General features: G+C 35.3%; 1 protein-coding gene across 8 annotated transcripts in view; it reads left to right on the top strand.

Moving 5' to 3' along the window:
• BIRC6 (baculoviral IAP repeat containing 6) overlaps positions 1 to 19,370 on the top strand; it is a 212,862-nt gene that overhangs the window by 51,425 nt on the left and 142,067 nt on the right. For 5 of the 8 annotated variants that reach the window (XM_025260851.3, XM_025260853.3, XM_025260852.3 and 2 more), the window contains exons 9-15: positions 630 to 688; positions 5,239 to 6,633; positions 11,475 to 11,624; positions 14,554 to 14,779; positions 16,934 to 17,094; positions 18,099 to 18,230; positions 18,719 to 18,850. In XM_025260851.3, the coding sequence (XP_025116636.3) occupies positions 630 to 688; positions 5,239 to 6,633; positions 11,475 to 11,624; positions 14,554 to 14,779; positions 16,934 to 17,094; positions 18,099 to 18,230; positions 18,719 to 18,850 (2,255 nt within the window). The remainder of the gene's footprint in view (positions 1 to 629; positions 689 to 5,238; positions 6,634 to 11,474; positions 11,625 to 14,553; positions 14,780 to 16,933; positions 17,095 to 18,098; positions 18,231 to 18,718; positions 18,851 to 19,370) is intronic. The other 3 variants (XM_006080588.4, XM_006080589.4, XM_025260854.3) reach the window with 2 other exon arrangements.

A 19,370-nucleotide genomic window follows, 5' to 3' on the forward strand; every position in this document is an offset into this window, starting at 1 on the left:
GCATTGGCAGGCAGGTTCTTTACCATTAGCACCACCTGGGAAAGTGAAAGTAAAGTTGCTCAGTCGTGTCTGACTCTTTCTGACCCCATGGACTATAGCCTACCAGGCTCCTCAGTCCATGGAATTTTCCAGGCAAGAGTCCTGGAGTGGGATGCCATTGCCTTCTCCAGGGGATCTTCCCGACCCAAGGATTGAACCTGGGTCTCCCGCATTGCGGGTAGACACTTTACCATCTGAGCTACCAGGGAAGCCCGTACCTAGTAATAGAGTGGTTATTAAAATTTTACTACTGGAAGCTTGTGTTTGATTTTATTAGCTATTGTTTTGTTTTGTTTTGTTTCATTTTATTTACCCAAACTATCCCTGTCTACACCTATTCAGTTGTCAAAATCCTACAGATTCGACTATAAATTTTTAGAGATTACACACTTTTTTCAGGCAAGCATTTATTTAATGATTTCAGATGATTCACTGTTAGTGTAATCAGGGTTTCAGGCAACTTACATATTACATAAGCTAGTTGTGTGATGCTTACGTTTTAGACACGAAATAATGGTTGTAACATTATACTTTGCTTTCTCATGTGTACTTTGTTTTGAAATGGAAATTTTTAATTTGTCTTTTTAAAGTGATGATTTACTGGAGGATTCAGACAGTGAAGAGCATTCCAGATCAGATTCTGTGACAGGTATGTAAAAAATGTTAGATAATCTATTTTTATATCCTTGCATTTATATAGTTTCTGCTGCTGCTGCTAAGTCACTTCAGTCGTGTCCGACTGTGCAACCCCATAGATGGCAGCCCACCAGGCTTCCCCGTCCCTGGGATTCTCCAGGCAAGAACACTGGAGTGGGTTGCCATTTCCTTCTCCAATGCATGAAAGGGAAAAGTGAAAGTGAAGTCTCTCAGTTGTGTCCGACCCTCAGCGACCCCATGGACTGCAGCCTACCAGGCTCCTCCATCCATGGCATTTTCCAGGCAAGAGTACTGGAGTGGGGTGCCATTGCCTTCTCCGATATAGTTTCTATCTAGTTTCTAGGTAGAGCTAAATACCAAATAATTCTATATTTTGAGTACAAAGTCTAAATTTCCATTAATATACAAAGAAAACTCAATTATGTATCAGATTTTGAATTAGTAATGTATATGTAGTTTCATATTAAAAATTTAAATAGTACTTATTTGCGCTAAAGGAATTAAAAATGAATCTTACAAAATCTCTGTCATGTAAGTCAGTGACATTAAACTCTTCCCAATATGTTCAGTTTATTTGTATACTGTATTGTGTTGTTAAATAAATGTAATGTTTAAATCCATAATTAATAATTATTAATTAGTGATTTCTTATTCCTAAAAGAAAACTCTATGAAATATTAGGGCAAAGGGGTATAAAAGGCTTCATATTTTAATGTAGTTATAGGCAAGGCATCTCAAAATAGTTTTATTGTATCAGAATTCAAATCCTAACTCTGTCATTTATTATAGTCCGATTGCATTTTCTAGTGTATAAAATAGTGATATTTAAATCTCTTATTTATAATTTGGTAACTAAGATTAAAATTCGTGAAGCACAGTACTTGGGCAGTAGCCACTATTTTAAAGAAGTGACCATTATTAAATTCTAGCTGTATTCTAATGTCAGTATCATGAAATAACAACATACATAACTTATGAAATCTCTTTAGAGGAAACTTGGTTTAAGATAGTTCGGTTGTTAAAAGTTATATGTCAAAAGTTAGTATAGTGTAGCAGATGCTCTTAATTCTAATTTGTTGTAAATTTTTTTTTTAAAGCCACCAAACAAAATACTGCACTGATTTTTAGATTCACCTTCATTTATCTTTTAAGGTAGTTCTTAGAATGAAAAAATTAAGAAAAGTAGGAAACTGCCCTGAATAATAACACAAATGTGTAATTAGGTCTGGGAAGAATAATTGATTGCATTTAAAAATGTAGTCTGATGAAGTATGCTCTTTTTCCAGTTTGTTACCCCTTGGCCCAAGAAAGGGCTACTGTTGCAGTTTTAAACATCTGACAAGAATACACTGGTCATTCCTTATCTGGAGATCTGGTTAGAGCTTGAACTCTTATGAAATGTCTTTGGTCTTGTCAAGTCACTTAAACTCTCTGGGTTTCGTTTTTTCCTATGTAAAGTGAAATGTTTAAATGTTCTTTTTTCTGCCCTTAAATTTTTTTATTCTAACTTTAATCTTTCCTTTGTATGCTGTTGCTTAACTCTTTCCTCTTGGTCTAAGGATCTCAGTAGGTATTTTTGAAATTGTAATTGTTACATCTTGATCTGTTTCCTTATCCCTTTTTTACCTTTATATTTTTCATCAATGCCTGTTTGATCTTTCACACTTCCTTTAGATTCTGTCGTCCTCTTCACTTCCTGGTACCTAGAATATTACTGTATGTTTTTGTTGACTCTTTTCTATGATACCTCATTTAAGGTTGGGAGTGGTGTCCTTATATAGTATTGAAACTAGGTAGCTGTGGTATGAGAAAAAAAAAATCCTTCCAGTGTAGAATTTTTACTTGCTTTGAGGATTTGTAAGTGGTTCATTCATTTATAGTAAAATATGTATAACCTTTTAAACTAATTTTATATTGAGAGACTATTGGTGAATTTATGAAGGCTTGTGATATTAATGGGAAATGTATTGTCTTCTTGAAGTATGCAAAATTAAGTAATAGATGCTGTTTCACAACTTACATTTCCTAGCTCTAAGCTCATCCCATCAATTTGAATGATATGATCTGAAGAATTATAGGTTGTATTTCTTAATTTCAAAAGTGTAAATGGAAACTTAAGAGACTTTTATCTGTTTTTTAGTTGAAAGTTAAGGATTTTTGAAAGTATCTAGATGATACAGGAAAGACAAGTTTGGTCTTTGGTCCACGTATCAGAATTAAGGAGTGCACCTTCTTTTGTAGAGTGGGAAGTGTTTGGCAAGAGATTGAAGAACAATTCAAATTGAAATTTGGTGGTTCAGGAATATGCGTAATTTAAACCCCTGGAAGTTGGCTGGTAGAACTGTGGGACTGACAGCAGCTCAGTAAGCAGGGTAGAGAAGGGTTTCCCAGCATGATTATCTGAAGAACATTATGCTGCAGGATATTTGTAGGTGTGTTTTATAAAAATTTATTTTGTGGTCCAGTTGGTTTGAGAACTTCTGAGGCAAGTAAAGATCACAGTTTTCCTTAACTGCAGTATTGACAGTTGTCACTGTGCTTTGCCAATCTTATAAGGGGAATGTAGAGTCCTAGACATTGATTAAATAGTTGAGAAGCAGCAGAGTAGTAATGTTACCTGTTACATTTTCTTTTTTAATGGATATTCTCATCTCACATGACCTTTGCTTTGAATATTGTCTTAACTGTGGTTAATATATGTAACTAATGGTTAATTTATTTTCTTTTAAAATGTGCACAGACTAAAATAGCTTTTTCTTGGCAATTTCCTATCATAACTTATCAAGTAAGTTACAGTTTAGTTACAGTGTATTATTACATGTTATAAAAATCTCACTGTCAGCTTTCAACCTCATGTCTAAATGAGTGAATTCATAGAGTAAATATATGTAATTATTGCATGGCAATATAAAGACTGCATACGAATATATTCAAATGAGTGGTTAAATAAACAACTTACTAGTACAATTAAATTGTGAAGTTTGTAACTAAGTTTTTTCTGCTTAGTGAGACATGGATATTGTTTTAGATGACAATAGTGACATTATATGAAATAAGAAGATTATGCTCAGAAAATAAAGAAGTCCTGATAAAGCTGTTAGCATTTTGAAGATACTGTTTATGAAATGGTTAACAAAATGGTATAAACAGAGCTTTCAATATAACTCAAATGTTTGGTGTTCCATAAATCTCTCTTGTTCATTCCTTTACTTGGGTAACTTTCAAACTTCTGTGCACTCACTTTGAGTTATACTTATTTCCTTCCTTTTCTGAGTTCTTCTTAATCTAAAATTGTAAAGCCAATTCCAATTTTTTTTTTTCATTTCCACAAGTTACGTAGACTGATTTTTTATATTATTGTTTGTAATAGATTGTTGCCTGATAGTTTGTGCTGTTGAGAAAAATAAAGGATGAGTTGAAACTTTGCATTTAGTATCACGAGATTATCCCTGGTTAAGAGGTTGACTGACCTCTACGTCAGGGTTTTGTGTAGAGAGAGATGGTATTTTTGGAGAATTGAGACTGAGGAATGACCTTTATTCTGTTTGAAGGGGATAGTTTGAAGTACACGATAAACAAAAAGTCAATAGGAATAATGTAATGTAGTTGACTTGAAATGAACTAAATATTAGCAGATAGTACAGAAGACATTTAAATTGTTTATTTCTTTAGGCTCTCCTGGGTCTTTTTTGCTGCATGGCTCTTCTCTGGTTGTGCTAGGCTTCTCATTGCGGTGGCTTCTCTTGCTGCGGGGCATGGTCTCTAGGGTATGGGGGCTTTGGTAGCTGTGGAGTGTGGGTGCACCAGTTGTTGTCCCGGGCTCTAGAGTGCAAGCTCAGTAGTTGTGGTGCACGGGCTTAGTTGTTCCACTGCATGTGGAGTCTTCCTACACCAGTTATCTAATCTGTGTCTCCTGCATTGGCAGGCAGATTCTTTACCACTGAGCCACCAGAGAAGCCCTAGAAGATGTTTATATTTCACTTAAAATGAAAAATTTGGGAAACTTTTTGTGGTTACTATTTTTCTGAGCTGAGGTTCGAGTTAAATTGCATACTGTTACATACTAAGACGGTCAGCTGATAATTAGCATGTGGAGTGGGAAAGAGGTGATGAACTGAGACTATAGTAATGTTTCATGGCTATTCTGCAAAGTGCATAAAGAACAGATGCATAGTATTGAGTGTAATTTTGGTGTAGAATTGAAGGGCAGAAGTCTGTTACTATGATATTAATAATCTCTTCATACTTAACCCGTTTATTCTCTCTTGCTCTTTTTTTTAAAAAAGGATTTTGTTCACAGATTGCCAGGAGAGTGTATTGTGAATTGAAAATGATTTTTGAGACTCTTTAATATCTATGGTTTTTCTGAGTAGGTTCATCTCAGCTTGGATTAAATTTCCTGTAAAAGAACTAAATTCTTCCATTAATGTGTTTAAAATGCATCAACTGGATGATTAAAAGAGAACTAATGAAAATGTTATACTACAGATTTTGATTTACATTCACAAAGTCATTTGTAATGAATATTGTTCCTTTTCAAAGGGCATACATCACAGAAGGAAGCCATGGAAGTGAGCCTTGATATAACAGCACTCAGCATCCTCCAGCAGCCAGAAAAGCTTCAGTGGGAGATTGTTGCAAATGTGCTTGAAGATACTGTTAAGGATCTTGAAGAACTTGGGGCAAATCCTTGCTTAACCAGCTCTAAGAGTGAAAAGACAAAGGAGAAGCACCAGGAACAACACAACATTCCCTTTCCATGTTTATTAGCTGGAGGTTTATTAACCTATAAATCTCCTGCTACCTCACCCATTAGTAGTAATTCTCACAGGTCACTGGATGGTTTAAGCAGAACTCAGGGTGAAAGTATATCAGAACAAGGGTCAACTGACAATGAATCCTGCACTAACTCAGAATTAAATTCTCCTCTGGTAAGGAGGACTTTACCCATTTTGCTTCTTTATAGCATCAAGGAATCTGATGAGAAAGCAGGAAAAATCTTTTCACAGATGAACAATATAATGAGTAAAAGTTTGCATGATGATGGTTTTACGGTTCCACAGATCATTGAGATGGAGCTGGATAGCCAGGAGCAGTTGTTGTTGCAGGACCCTCCTGTGACTTACATTCAGCAGTTTGCAGATGCAGCAGCCAACCTTACCTCTCCAGATTCTGAGAAGTGGAACTCTGTGTTTCCCAAGCCTGGGACTTTGGTTCAGTGCTTGAGGCTGCCAAAGTTTGCAGAGGAGGAGAATCTTTGTATAGACTCAATAACTCCTTGTGCTGATGGAATTCATTTATTGATAGGACTGCGGACATGCCCTGTTGAATCCTTGAGTGCAATAAATCAAGTAGAGGCCTTGAATAACTTAAATAAATTAAACTCTGCACTATGTAATAGACGGAAAGGTGAGCTGGAATCAAATCTTGCTGCAGTGAATGGTGCAAATATTAGTATAATTCAACATGAATCACCAGCAGATGTACAGACTCCTTTGATAATTCAACCTGAGCAGAGGAACATTAGTGGTGGATATTTAATACTTTATAAAATGAATTATGCCACTCGGATAGTGACATTAGAAGAGGAGCCAATAAAAATCCAGCATATCAAAGATCCCCAGGACACAATTACCTCGCTCATTTTGCTTCCACCAGATATATTGGATAACCGAGAAGATGACTGTGAGGAACCTCCTGAGGAGATGCAGTTAACTGCGAAGAACGGGGTTGAGAGAGGAAAAAAGTCTGACATTTCTACTCTTGGACACCTGGTCATAACCACTCAGGGAGGATATGTAAAAATATTAGATCTTTCAAACTTTGAAATTTTGGCCAAAGTGGAACCTCCGAAAAAGGAGGGCACTGAGGAACAGGACGCATTCGTTTCTGTCATCTACTGCTCGGGCACAGACAGGCTGTGTGCGTGCACCAAAGGTAAGCTGTGGGCTTGTTTGGTTCTGCATCAGTCTTATGAAATCAATGTACAGGGCATTCATTTATGTGTGTACTGAGCGTGACTTTTAGATCCATATAGATGGAGAGAAATTTATGTTTATAATGAAGTGGTAAATCTTTGTACTGTTTTACCTGTTCTTAAAACACTTTCCTACTGCCCTAGGTAAGGATTCTAATTGTAAATAAGTTAGTAAGTCTCTCAGAAAGTATCTTCACTGCTTTAACCTCAAGAAAATAACCTGCTGTAATTTTTGTGAATCCCAACTGCATCTGCTCAGATTTGTAGCCTTGGACAAATTACTTTATTTTTTTAATTTTTTTTTATTTTTAAACTTTACATAATTGTATTAGTTTTGCCAAATATCAAAATGAATCCGCCACAGGTATACATGTGTTCCCCATCCTGAACCCTCCTCTCTCCTCCCTCCCCATTCCATCCCTCTGGGTCGTCCCAGTGCACCAGCCCCAAGCATCCAGTATCGTGCATCGAACCTGGACTGGCAACTCGTTTCATACATGATATTTTACATGTTTCAATGCCATTCTCCCAAATCTTCCCACCCTCTCCCTCTCTCACAGAGTCCATAAGACAGCAAAAGAGACACTGACGTATAGACAAATTACTTTAAACTCAGTAAACCTTTGTTGATTTATAAACTAGGAAAGACAGTCTATTTCCAGGCTTGACAGAATTAAATGAAATAATGTCTGTAAAGTTTCTGGCACAAATATTAATACATGTTGTTATTTTCTTCTGAAATAAAAGTGGTAAATAATGATTAATTCTGCCAAATAAATGTTCCTTGTCATATTTAATCCTAACTTTTTGCAGACAGTGAGTCAGTTTTGCAATATTTGAGGCATCTTGTAGAGTAACAGGTAGTGTTACTAAGGAATTACTGACTGTATCAGGCAAAGTGAATAGTCCTATTGATTGTTTAGTAGGAATTTAGGACCAGGAGATACTTGAAGCCTCAGTGACTATAACCAGTGCTTGGCAGAAAAATTGGGAATGGGAAGAGTTATGTATCTCATTTGTGATTCCGGTAGGAATTAATCTGATCTGGTAGGAATTAATCTGAATTTTTCCTCTCTTTAAAAAGATTTCAAGAGTTTAGCTAAGAAGGATAATGGTGGATGCGGTGATGTGGATTGCTTTCTTTGAAACACATTTAGTGAAATAACATGGTGGAAAAAGCCAAATAACATCAACATCTAACTAGATTATTTTTTAAAAAGCAATAGTCTAAAATAGCTTTAGAATAATGAAACTTTCAGAAAAATCATTAAAATACTATGTGGTATCAAGGATAATTTGAGCTTCATTGATGTATATGCCAGTTCATTTCTGTGCGAGTTTTAGCTTTGTTACTTTTAGTCATCACACTAACTTTATGAGGTATGTGCTAGTTTTGTCTTCATTTTAGTTATCTCTAAGAAAAAAAACAAAACGTCGAGGGAGAGAGAGGTTAAGTAATTTAACTTGCCTAAGTCACAGAGCTAATAAATGACAGAGTTAGTGTTCAGACCTGGGCAGTCTGTCCAGGTGTGCTTAAACTACATTAAATTGCCAGAATATAATAAAAGTAGGAGAGCCTGCTTTTATTGAACTTTTATATTTGGAACTTTTTGGTATATTTTAATCTGAAAGATTAAAAAAAATGAAAACAGTTTAACTCGCTGTAGGCCATTCGAAATGGAAGTGGTTTTGGAATCTGAGTGACCTGTTTCCAGGGCACGTAGTCATAAGATACTAGTAGTTTTCACAAGTGCAATCAGAGTTTAATGATTTGAATTTTTGATGAGCTATGGTTTTGGCGATTCAGAGGAGAAATAACATTTAAGTTATAAAATAGATCAGTGTTTTCATAGAGTTTAGACAATGACAATTTCTAGGAAGTGATCACGATTGTGATGGAATTAAGATGAATTGAAGGACAAGAGAAAACATGAGAAGTTAATTGCTTTAAAAATTATTCCCCAGTTGCTTAAGGATTAATTGATCAAGATGCATTTGAAAAGATGAGACTAATAGCAATAAAGAGAACAAAAAAGTTGTTTTAAAATGTTCGAATAACAATCCATAAAGTAGAGTTTTAAAAGCACTGTAAACTGTAAATCAAATGGATTTGACACTATCTCGTAAGTATATTCAAATCACGTAAGTTTTCTCATGGAGAAGCATTGAGTCTGTTGATTAAAACCTACAATTAATGCTATAAATTAACCTTTTTTGCACAGCATGTGGGATGTGGGATCTTAGTTCCCCAGTCAGGGGTTGAACCCATGCTCCCTGCAGTGGAAGTACCGAGTCTTAACCCCTGGACCCCAGGGAAGGCCTCCATTCGTTCTTTCTAGTTCAGTAGTTGCGCTGATGGTACTACTGACCTCTAGAGCTTCCTACCAGTTACTTCTTATTCTGTCCTTTGGTGTGATGTCATTGGTGCTTGTGTTGATTCTGTTTTTTAATACCTTTTCTTGAAATTGTCTTCTTATTGGATTATCACAGTCTACTTCAGAGTAATGCTGGCTTAAATCTAGTAAAATATAGAAACTTCGCTCTGATTTTTCTCTCTCCCAGCTTTGTGCTACTGTTGTTTTATATATTACATTTAGATGAGTTATAAATCCAACCAAAAATGTTATTTTATATAGTCTTTATCTTTTAAAAAAGTTAAATGAGAAAAAAATATGTTCACCTTCTATCTGGCATTTTGTTTTTTTCTTGTGATTTTGTGTTGCCTTCATCTCATCTGGAAAGACTTTCGTTAGTACTTATGGTAAGGCTGGTCTGCTAGCAGAAAACTCAGTCTTTGTTTTTTTGGAAATGTCTCTATTTCACATTCATGTTTGAAGAATGATGCTGTATGTAAAATTATTGATTGTTCTTGCACATATCATTCTTTTGTTACTTCTTTTTGATCTATTATTATTATTATTATCTTTTTTTTTCTGAGCATGCAATTAGAAAGTTTATATAATTCTCCTTTCGAAGAGTTGGGTTGCTTTTCTGGGTGCCTGATGTCCTCTGCCAGCGTTCAGAAGTTGTTTTGTGGAATTGACTCGACGTTTAAATGCTCTTTTGATGAATTTGTGGGGGAAAAAGTGTTCTCCCCGTCCTACTCCTCCACCATCTTGGCTCCTCCCCTATTATTATTTTTTGATGAGGATTTACTTTTAATTTTCATATGTAACTAGCAACTATTGATCTGTTTTATTTCACTGATTCCTTCTACTGTCATCTCAAATCTGCATTGAGTCTCTAGCAAACTTTTCATTTTACTTTTCAATTCTAAGAATTGCCTTTTGTTCTTTTAAAATAATTTCTGTTCATTTGTTGAGATGATTTGTTGATTCATTTTTACCATTCATTTTTTGAATTCTCTATATCTGATGTCCTTTTATTATTTAAAATATTTACAACAGCTTCTTTGGAGTATTTGTCTGCTAAATCTAAATCTGGGTGCTCAGAGATATTTCTCATTGCTTTTGTTTTTCTTGAATATTGGTCACTCTTTACATGTTTCATAATTTTCAGTTTAATACTGGACATTTTAAATAACGTAGAAGAACTGCTGCATTCTGATTTTTAACCCCCGTTTGGAAATTGTTGTTATGTTATCGTTTGGTAACTCACCTGGACTAAATCTGTGAAGTCTGTTTCTTTTGCAGCCACTGATGTCTCTTTCATTGTTTTCTCCTCTGGATTTTATTTTTAAGACTCGTTTCTTATTTGTTACCTGCCTGTCCACATAGTTTAGTGTTCAGCTAAAGATTTTGATAATTGGTTGTGACCAGGTACCTTTATTGGCAAGGTTGTGTTCAAGTGTGCCCTGGCTTTTGTTTTCTTTATTTTTATTTTCTCTTGTGCCCTTTCACGTCTTTTCTGCATAAGTGTTGGGGCTTAGTAGACAGGGAATGTGTTGCTGACTTGGGCCCCATCTGGTCTTTGCTGCACCTATGTACAACCTCTGATCAGTGTGGAATATTTGAGATGTTTACCAAGCCTGCTATGTTTCTCTCACTTTTTGTAACTCTGTTAAATCCCTGGTTAGTTCTGGTGTTTTGCTTGCCCCACGCAGAATGCTGGCTTCAGACAGCAAAGTTGATGGGTTTCTTTTCACCGCTGAGTCACCTTAGGCAGATAAGCTTTCCAAATCATTGAGTCCCTGTGACAGTAGTAGCAAAGCTGGTTTTCACCGTTTGATTCACTCTGTTTAAATGACAGTTTTGTTCAATTTTATAACTGCCTTTAAGATAAGATTTATCTTGTTTTGTCATGCTGGAAGTAAATCTCCAATTATTTTATTTACTTATTTTTATTTCTTAAATATTTTGCTAAGCTCATGTTCCATTTTTTTTCTGTGGTAGAAATATGAAAAATAGAAATTTGATTTGGTTTCATTTTATTGTGAATGCTTCAAAAAATTAGGAAGAATTGTTGTTCAGTTTTGCTACTGCTGTGATTAATAGAGTGAGCTGTGGATTCTGGTATAGCTAGTGCATCAGTTTTCTCATCTGTAAAGTGGCCACAATAATACTCCCTACTTAAGGTTATTTGTGAAGACTAAATGAATAAAGCATTTAAAATAATGTCTTACACATGTAAGTACTAGATAAATAACTATTTTCACATATGAAATTGTAATTCCTTGACAATTTGATTCCTAAGTTATTGGAGATGTATCACATTAGTAGCTCTCTTTTTCTGCCTTTTAAGTGGTGTTAGAATAAATTAAGTTTCTTAACTAAGTAGCAAGCACTTGTCTGTTTACCTGTTTTTCATATACCTGTGTTGATGGAATTTTACTATACTGTAGGTGGTGATCTTCATTTTCTCCAAATTGGAGGAACCTGTGATGATATTGATGAAGCTGACATACTAGTGGATGGATCTCTTTCTAAAGGAATAGAACCGTCTTCAGAAGGTTCCAAACCTTTATCAAATCCTTCAAGTCCTGGCATTTCAGGTATGATATTAACTTTTAAAAATGATTTATAAAAGCAAATTCTTTCGATGTTCAAAGTTTTCTGTATCACTCTTTTATAATCTAAAACATTATTTCATTTTTTGTAGTCAGTTCTTGGTTACTTTGAGAGTTCATTTCCTTGTTGATATTCTTTTATCAGACTTGTTCTTGTATATTACTTAGCACTCTGTTTTCAGTAGTTGGAAAATGTTATAAACATTAAAATAAGAAATGGTTCTCAACCTGTGGTAAGTTGGCCAGTTTTGGTAAAGTCACCTAAGAGGTAACAACATGATTTTGGTTGTTTAAGAGGCTTTTAGTCTAGTTAGGATGGAACAGAACAATATGAAAGAGTGAAGAATTCACTAAGTAAGTGTAAAGTGACTGGAATGGCTAATATTAATTACTCCTGAAATAAAATGCTGAAAAAAAATTCTTTCCTTGGGGTGATATTTTCAGACCCTCATCACCCCATTGTGGACTTTTAGATAGGTTTGGTTTTGTTTGTTTGCCTTTTCTCCCATCCACCTTCTATACTGCCCCCTGAACTTGTTTTTCAAAAGATGTTATGTTAGCATTGTTATTCCTGCTTAAAAATCTTTACTTGCTCTGTGGACTAAAAACTCTGGTCTTCTGTTCAACCTCCAGTTATTGGAAACTCCATGATTTCTAAAGTGTATTCAGTTTCATGCTCTTCATTTGTTACCAAGCTGTCTTTCCCTGCCCTTGCCCTATACCACGGTCCTTTTGTACTTGGAAGTGCTGATATGTTTTATCCTTGGCACTTACCACACTTTATTCCCCAACCTAACTATTAAAAGAAACCTAGCATTTAAAAGAAATTTAATGAATCTTTAATGAAAAATGTGTTTAAACTCAAATGTACTCCAAACAGAAATAACACATAAAATTTTTATTTCTTCTTTGTGAATTTGTACTTTTAGGTATTTGATCATTCTTCTTTGCACTAAAGGCAAACTTTGAGTGATTACTCGTATAATAAATCTTAATTTTAGTGATGACTTGTGTATATGTGGCAGTCTTCACTACCTTATTTAAGGATTTCTCATTCTCAGCACTATTGACATTTTGGACTAGATAATTCTCTGTGGTGGGAGGCCTGTCTTGTGCTGTATTAGCCGTATTTGTAGCTTCTACCTACTCGATTCCAGTAGTAGACACAATTGCCTCCATCCATATGGCCCTTGGGAGGCAAGATTATCCTCGGTTGAGATAAAGTGACTCATGTCTCTTGCTATGTATAATTGGACTTGCTTGTCTTGATTAACTATACATGTTGGTTTAAAAAGCTAACTAACTGAATGTTTTCATATTTTATGGGATATTGGTATAATAATTTTCATATAAAGTCTATAACGTACTCTTTAGTAAAGATGAATTAGGTTATAAACAAGTAGATGATGTAAAGGAGCATTGATATGCTGTTAAATGTTTGCAAACAATATTAATAATTTCAATCACATTTTAAAAAGCTCTAAGCTTTGAGGGCTTCTCAAAAAGCCCTTTGTTTTTGAACTGTGGTGTTGGAGAAGACTCTTGAGAGTCCCTTGGACTTCAAGGAGATCCAACCAGTCCATCCAAAAGGAAATCAATCCTGAATATTCATTGGAAGGACTGATGTTGAAGCTGAAACTCCAATACTTTGGCCACCTGATGCGAAGAGCTGACTCATTGGAAAAGACACTGATGCTGGGAAAGATTGAGGGCAGGAGAAGGGAATGACAAAGGATGAGGTGGTTGGATGGCATCACCAACTCAATGGACATGAGTTTGAGTAAACTCTGGGAGTTGGTGATGGACAGGGAGGCCTGGTGAGCTGCAGTCTGTGGGGTTGCAAAGAGTCGGACATGACTGAGCGACTGAACTGAACTGAGCTGAACTGAAGCTTTGAGGAAAAACACAGTTTGAAGTAGACTTATAGTAATTTTATAGAACTAAATGTAAATTTTCTTTGTGAAACTATTCTAAATTTATCAGATTTCATATTTTAGTCTTTAAAAATTTTTTTGTTGTTGTTAATTGAAACAAGTTTTTCAGCTTTGTTGTATGAAGGCAATGGCAACCCATTCCAGTACTCTTGCCTGGAAAATCCTATGGATGGAGGAGCCTGGTAGGCTGCAGTCCATGGGGTCGCTGATTTGGACACGACTGAGCAACTTCACTTTCACTTTTCACTTTCATGCACTGGAGAAGGAAATGGCAACCCACTCCAGTGTTCTTGCCTGGAGAATCCCAGGGACCGGGGGAGCCTGGTGGGCTGCCGACTATGGGGTCACACAGAGTCGGACACGACTGAAGTGACTCAGCAGCAGCAGCAGCAGCCTTTTCAAAGATGTGAATACATATATTTGTAAAAGCAAACTTATCTCTCTGAATCAGGTTGTTACTCTTAAAATACTGGTGTGTATACATGGTATTCTTAAGTACCCTAGAAGTGGAAAAAATACTGCTTTGAGTTTTTGGTTTATGTTTTTTTGCCATCAGTATAGTTCTTATTTTTTTTTAATTATTTTTTAACAGAGTAAAATGGTGCAGGTATTGTGTACTTGCAGATGTTTAACATTTTATTTTGTAAATAACAGTGTAAAAGATAATTATTTATGTCAGTCAGGGCTTACATTTCAGCATCATTCCTTTTGTTGTCCTTGTTAATCTGGAGCTCATTAAATCTCAATCAGGGCTCTTCTGAGGTTGATTTTGGATTTCTCCAATAATAAGTTCCCTTTCTATAATTTGAAATATCTGAGGTGGATTTTTCTTATGCCTGTATGGACTCAGTGCTAGTTATTTTAGCCTACATTATTAACTTAGGCTATTTCACAAATGTTGTAATTGACTAGACAAAAACATGGATTAAAATTTCTTTCTTTTAAAACCAATTTCAAACTCTGCATTCACTGTTATTAAGGAGTTGATTTATTGGTGGACCAGCCATTCACCGTTGACATCTTGACATCTCTAGTGGAGCTAACCCGCTTTGAAACTTTGACTCCACGGTTTTCAGCTACTGTTCCGCCATGCTGGGTGGAGGTTCAACAAGAACAGCAGCAAAGGAGGCATCCTCAACATTTGCATCAGCAGCATCATGGGGATGCTGCTCAGCATACTAGAACTTGGAAACTACAGACTGACAGGTAAAACATTCTTCGGAGGTATTTAATATCAGTTTAATTTTATAACTTAAGTTCATCTTATAGTGACAACATAGAATTATTATTATGTTACTCTTTCTGTTAACTTTTACATATTAACAGTTTTGTTTGTTTCATTTGTCACCTTGGTTTTAGAAATTCCTATATTCTTTTTTTAAAAAAATATTTATTTTTGGCTGTGCTGGGTCTTCGTTGCTGCGTGGACTTTCTAGTTACGGCTAGGGGCTACTCTGTAGTTGTGGTGTGTGGGCTTCTTGTTGCGATAGCTTTTCTTGTTGTGGTTCATGGACTTTAGGGTGTGTAGGTGTCTGTAGTTGTGGTACATGATCTCAGTAGTTGTGATGCCCAAACTTGAGGTTACAGATTCAATAGTTTTGACGCATGGACTTAGTTGCTCCATGGCATGGTGGGATCTTCCTTGATTAGGGATTGAACCAGTGCCTCCTGCTTTACCACTGAACCATCGAGGAAGCCTGGAAATTCCTGTATGCTTGTTCTTAGTTGTAGGATAAAATGCTGAGAGTAATCCATCCTTCCAGTTAGTTTGTTAAATAGATCTGTAGATTGTATGACTAAATATTTAAATGTTTGTTTTGTACAGGTACTTCTTTTTTTGTTGTTGTTAATATGGGTTCCCTTTAAAAAAGAAAATTTTTGTTGTTGTTGAAGTGTAGTTGGTTTACAATGTTGTGTTAAGTTTCAGCGGTACAGCAGAGTGAATCAGTTCTACATATACCCACTCTTTTTTTTAAAGATTCTTTTCCTGTATAGGACATTACAGAGTATTGCGTAGAGTTCCTGTGCTATATGGTTACATAGTAGTGTGTACATGTTAATCCCAGTCTCCCAGTTGTGCAGGTACTTTGGAAGTTACTAGTAAAATGGCTCTTAGGAAATTTACATTCTAGTGGTGATAGGCAGTTAAGACAGATATCTACTATGTCATATAGTCATAAAAGCTTTGAAACACTTTAAAACAGAATGGCAATAGAGTTGTTGGGTGTGCATCTCTGTGAGAGAAAATGGGTGTGATATTTTTGTATAAGGGGTCTCAGAAAGGCTTCCATGAGGACATTAATTTGGAGACAATAGAAAGTACAGAGATCCTGAGGCGTATATGTTATGAATTTTAGGAGGAGCATGGAGGCTACTGGTTAAGTGCAGTGAACATGGAGGAGAGTGATAGGAAGTGAGATCAAAGGAAATAGTTGGTAGCTAGATTATGAATGTCTTTATAGGCCACAGTGAGACTTTTACATTGAGTGAGATGGGAAGGTGTTAGATAGTTTTGAATATAGGAGTGATGTGATATAATTTATGTATTAGAAGGATGTACTAAGACTACTGTGTTGATAGTATATGAGTGGTTGTGGTGTGTGTATTAGAGGGAAGAGGCAGGAGCAAGAATTCTAACTTGAATGCTGTTGTGGTAATTCAGATAATCATGGTGGTGGTGATGGTGAATTGGACCATGATGATAATTGACAGAGGCATTGAGAATCGTGGTCAAATACAGCTTGGAGGTAGAAGGAATCGTAAATGCTGATGTACAGAGTGTCTGGTGTGAGTGAGAATTGTTAGGGATGTCTAATGTTTTGGACTGAGCTCATTAAAAAATGGAATTTCTTTTTACAGCTTTTAGAGTTGGTTATCAAGTAGTTTGGGGTTATTTATGTTAAGTTTGAGATACCTAGTAGGCATTTGGATTTGAATCTGAAATTTAGTGGAGGAATTTTACTTTTCAGCACATATACAGAATTTAAAATCAGAGGATGGACATGTATAAGAAATACAAAATGTTCTTATTTTAAAATATAAATTCCTGTGACCCCACTCTGAGAATCAGGGTGGGCCCATAAGTCTGCACATAATTCTGATGCACAGTAGTTCACACTTAGAGGAACAAGGGCTTTTTGGAGTGTACAGTGCCCAAGGCAGGTATGGATTCCTGAGGTATGATTCTTCATTGCCCTAAGTTTAACCTTTCTCAGTAGAACTGCTTGTCTTCTCCCCTAATCCCACTGAGAAGCATTTGGTTTTGTTGGCGACTGCACATCAGAGAAAGGTAATATAAGTGATAAGATGGTTACAGCTAAAGAAAGATTTCACTCTATTATTTTCTCCCTTATTTGACAGCAACAGCTGGGATGAACATGTATTTGAATTGGTTCTGCCTAAAGCTTGTATGGTTGGACATGTGGACTTCAAATTTGTTTTGAACTCAAATATCACCAATATTCCACAGATACAAGTGACACTGCTGAAAAATAAAGCTCCAGGCTTAGGGAAAGTCAATGGTAAGATGGATCAAAATTTGAAGATTTTTGGTTTCTTAAAAAAACTAATTTTCAACTTGGCTGTCTAGTTTTGACATCCCTTCTTGCTCCCACACCCCTGTGCTCTTTTCCTTCTTTTTTTTTGTGGTTCTATTTAGAGAAGTTTATACAGAGAACATTGAAGAACTTTTCAGTAACTCTTTGTTGTTCAGAATTGCATAAACTTGAGTAATTTAATTATGGTTTTAGGCAGTTAGTTCCTTTGTGAGTTAGTTTCACTTTTAGCATTACTGGACTTAACGGATTTATCTTTGTGAGAAGGAGACTTGTTTGTAAAAAGAACTTTTGTATGGAATGCATATATTCTTTTAAGGTTATTAGTAAAACTCAGAATGTAATGCCAGAAATATATTCATCTTTATTTATCTTTCTTACTAGCTCAGAATTTGATATATTGAGTTATTAAAATAGATTATACATACTTGACATATTTGGAACTAGACGTTATTTCTCAGTGTTTTGATCTTAATAGGTTAATTTAAAAGACTAGAGAGAATTTCAGAGTAAAAGGCTACTTCACACCAGGGGTAAAAACATTGAAACCTGAATAATTTCCTATTTTATAAATATGTATGTATGTGTTTGTGTATATATATGTGTTTGTGTGTATATACATGTGTGTTTGTTTGTATGTGTGTGTGTATAATTTTGAATCATGACAGATACAGATTTAATTGGTGTAGGACTTAGGTAGTGGTATTTTTAAAACTCTGCAGGCAGTGTATTGTGTAGCCTAGGGTAAGAATTCTTGGTTTAGTGGCTAGCAGATTATTTCTTCAGGTGAATATTTTGCCACCTTTAAAAGAGAAGAGAGTATAAAGCACTTGAATCTAATTTTCTTCCTCCGCTAACAACCATTTTAAAAATCACTGTAGTTCCCAATTTAATGGAGAATTTTAGAATTTTAGGCACATAGATCATTGATATTAAGCAACATTAAGTTTACTAATATTTTTATCCTCTAGAAACAGCAGTAGATAGGCAGATCACCTTTCCTTTGTCTCCAGCTCTTAACATTGAAGTGGAACAAAATGGGAAACCGTCCCTGGTTGATTTGAATGAAGAAATGCAGCACATGGATGTAGAGGAATCACAGTGTGAGTTAAATTACAGAGCTGTTGTCCATGACAGTAAAAGGAGTAGTGATCCAAATGCATCCTACTGGGCAAAGATTTCTTTATGGCTTGCAAAAACATGGTTTTAAGAACACAATTAAAAATAACCTATAATTCTGCTTTGGCAATATGCTTTAATTTTCAGCTCATCTTAGTGAACACAGCTGTGCTAATACTTGCATTCTTGTTTTTTAATACCTTGAGATTTGAAATCATGTCATGGTTTTATAATTTTTTTTTTTTTTTGAAAATCAAGGTGAATGTAGATAATATGGGAATGAAAAACAGCATAATCTATCAGATAATGATTATAGTTCCTTAGCATGATAGCAAATTTTATTTCAACACATTCTAAGTATGGAATTTTGTGTGGTGCTGTTATATGTAAATGGGATGGATATTTGCTTATTAAATATTACATTTTAAATTACACACTAATTTAAAAGAAAAATGTGTATTTTTCTTTTTAGGTCTTAGATTATGTCCATTTTTAGAAGATCATAAAGAAGACATTCTCTGTGGGCCAGTATGGCTTGCTAGTGGCCTTGATCTGTCGGGGCATGCTGGGATGTTGACGTTAACAAGTCCCAAACTTGTTAAAGGTGAAGTAACATGTTTTACAAAAGCAGAATAAATAGTCCCACAGTTGTAAAAGTAGATTTTTTAAAAAATGATTTTTCCTGATTTCAGAAAAATAAGATACTGTTTTTGGGGGGACTTTTCTTGAATGATTCCATCAGTTTCATGGTAGCTGAAGTAATTTCCTACCATAAGTGACTATTGTAATGTGAAACTTAAGATCCTACGTTCTGTGTCCTGAGGGTCTCAGTGCTTTTTGGAAAAGCACAAAGAAGATGAATGTAGTATGATTTAGCATGTTATACAGAATTCTTCCAAATAACCAATCATTATGTTCTGGGATGTTTGCCTTTTCCATCAATTTAGTCCTGTGTTTTCAGGGTGTTTGTTGTATATTGTTATAATATTTTCTCTTAAGGGTTTTTTATAGAGGAGTTTTGAAAGTATTAGATGTAATGATGTGTCTTAAACACAAGTTACAATGTATATTTTATATCTTATGTCTGTAAGATATTAGATGTTGCAGTAGTAAGACATTTATGT

The sequence above is a fragment of the Bubalus bubalis genome, chromosome 12 (genome assembly GCF_019923935.1).
Source record: "Bubalus bubalis isolate 160015118507 breed Murrah chromosome 12, NDDB_SH_1, whole genome shotgun sequence".
Classification (NCBI taxonomy): Eukaryota; Metazoa; Chordata; class Mammalia; order Artiodactyla; family Bovidae; genus Bubalus; species Bubalus bubalis.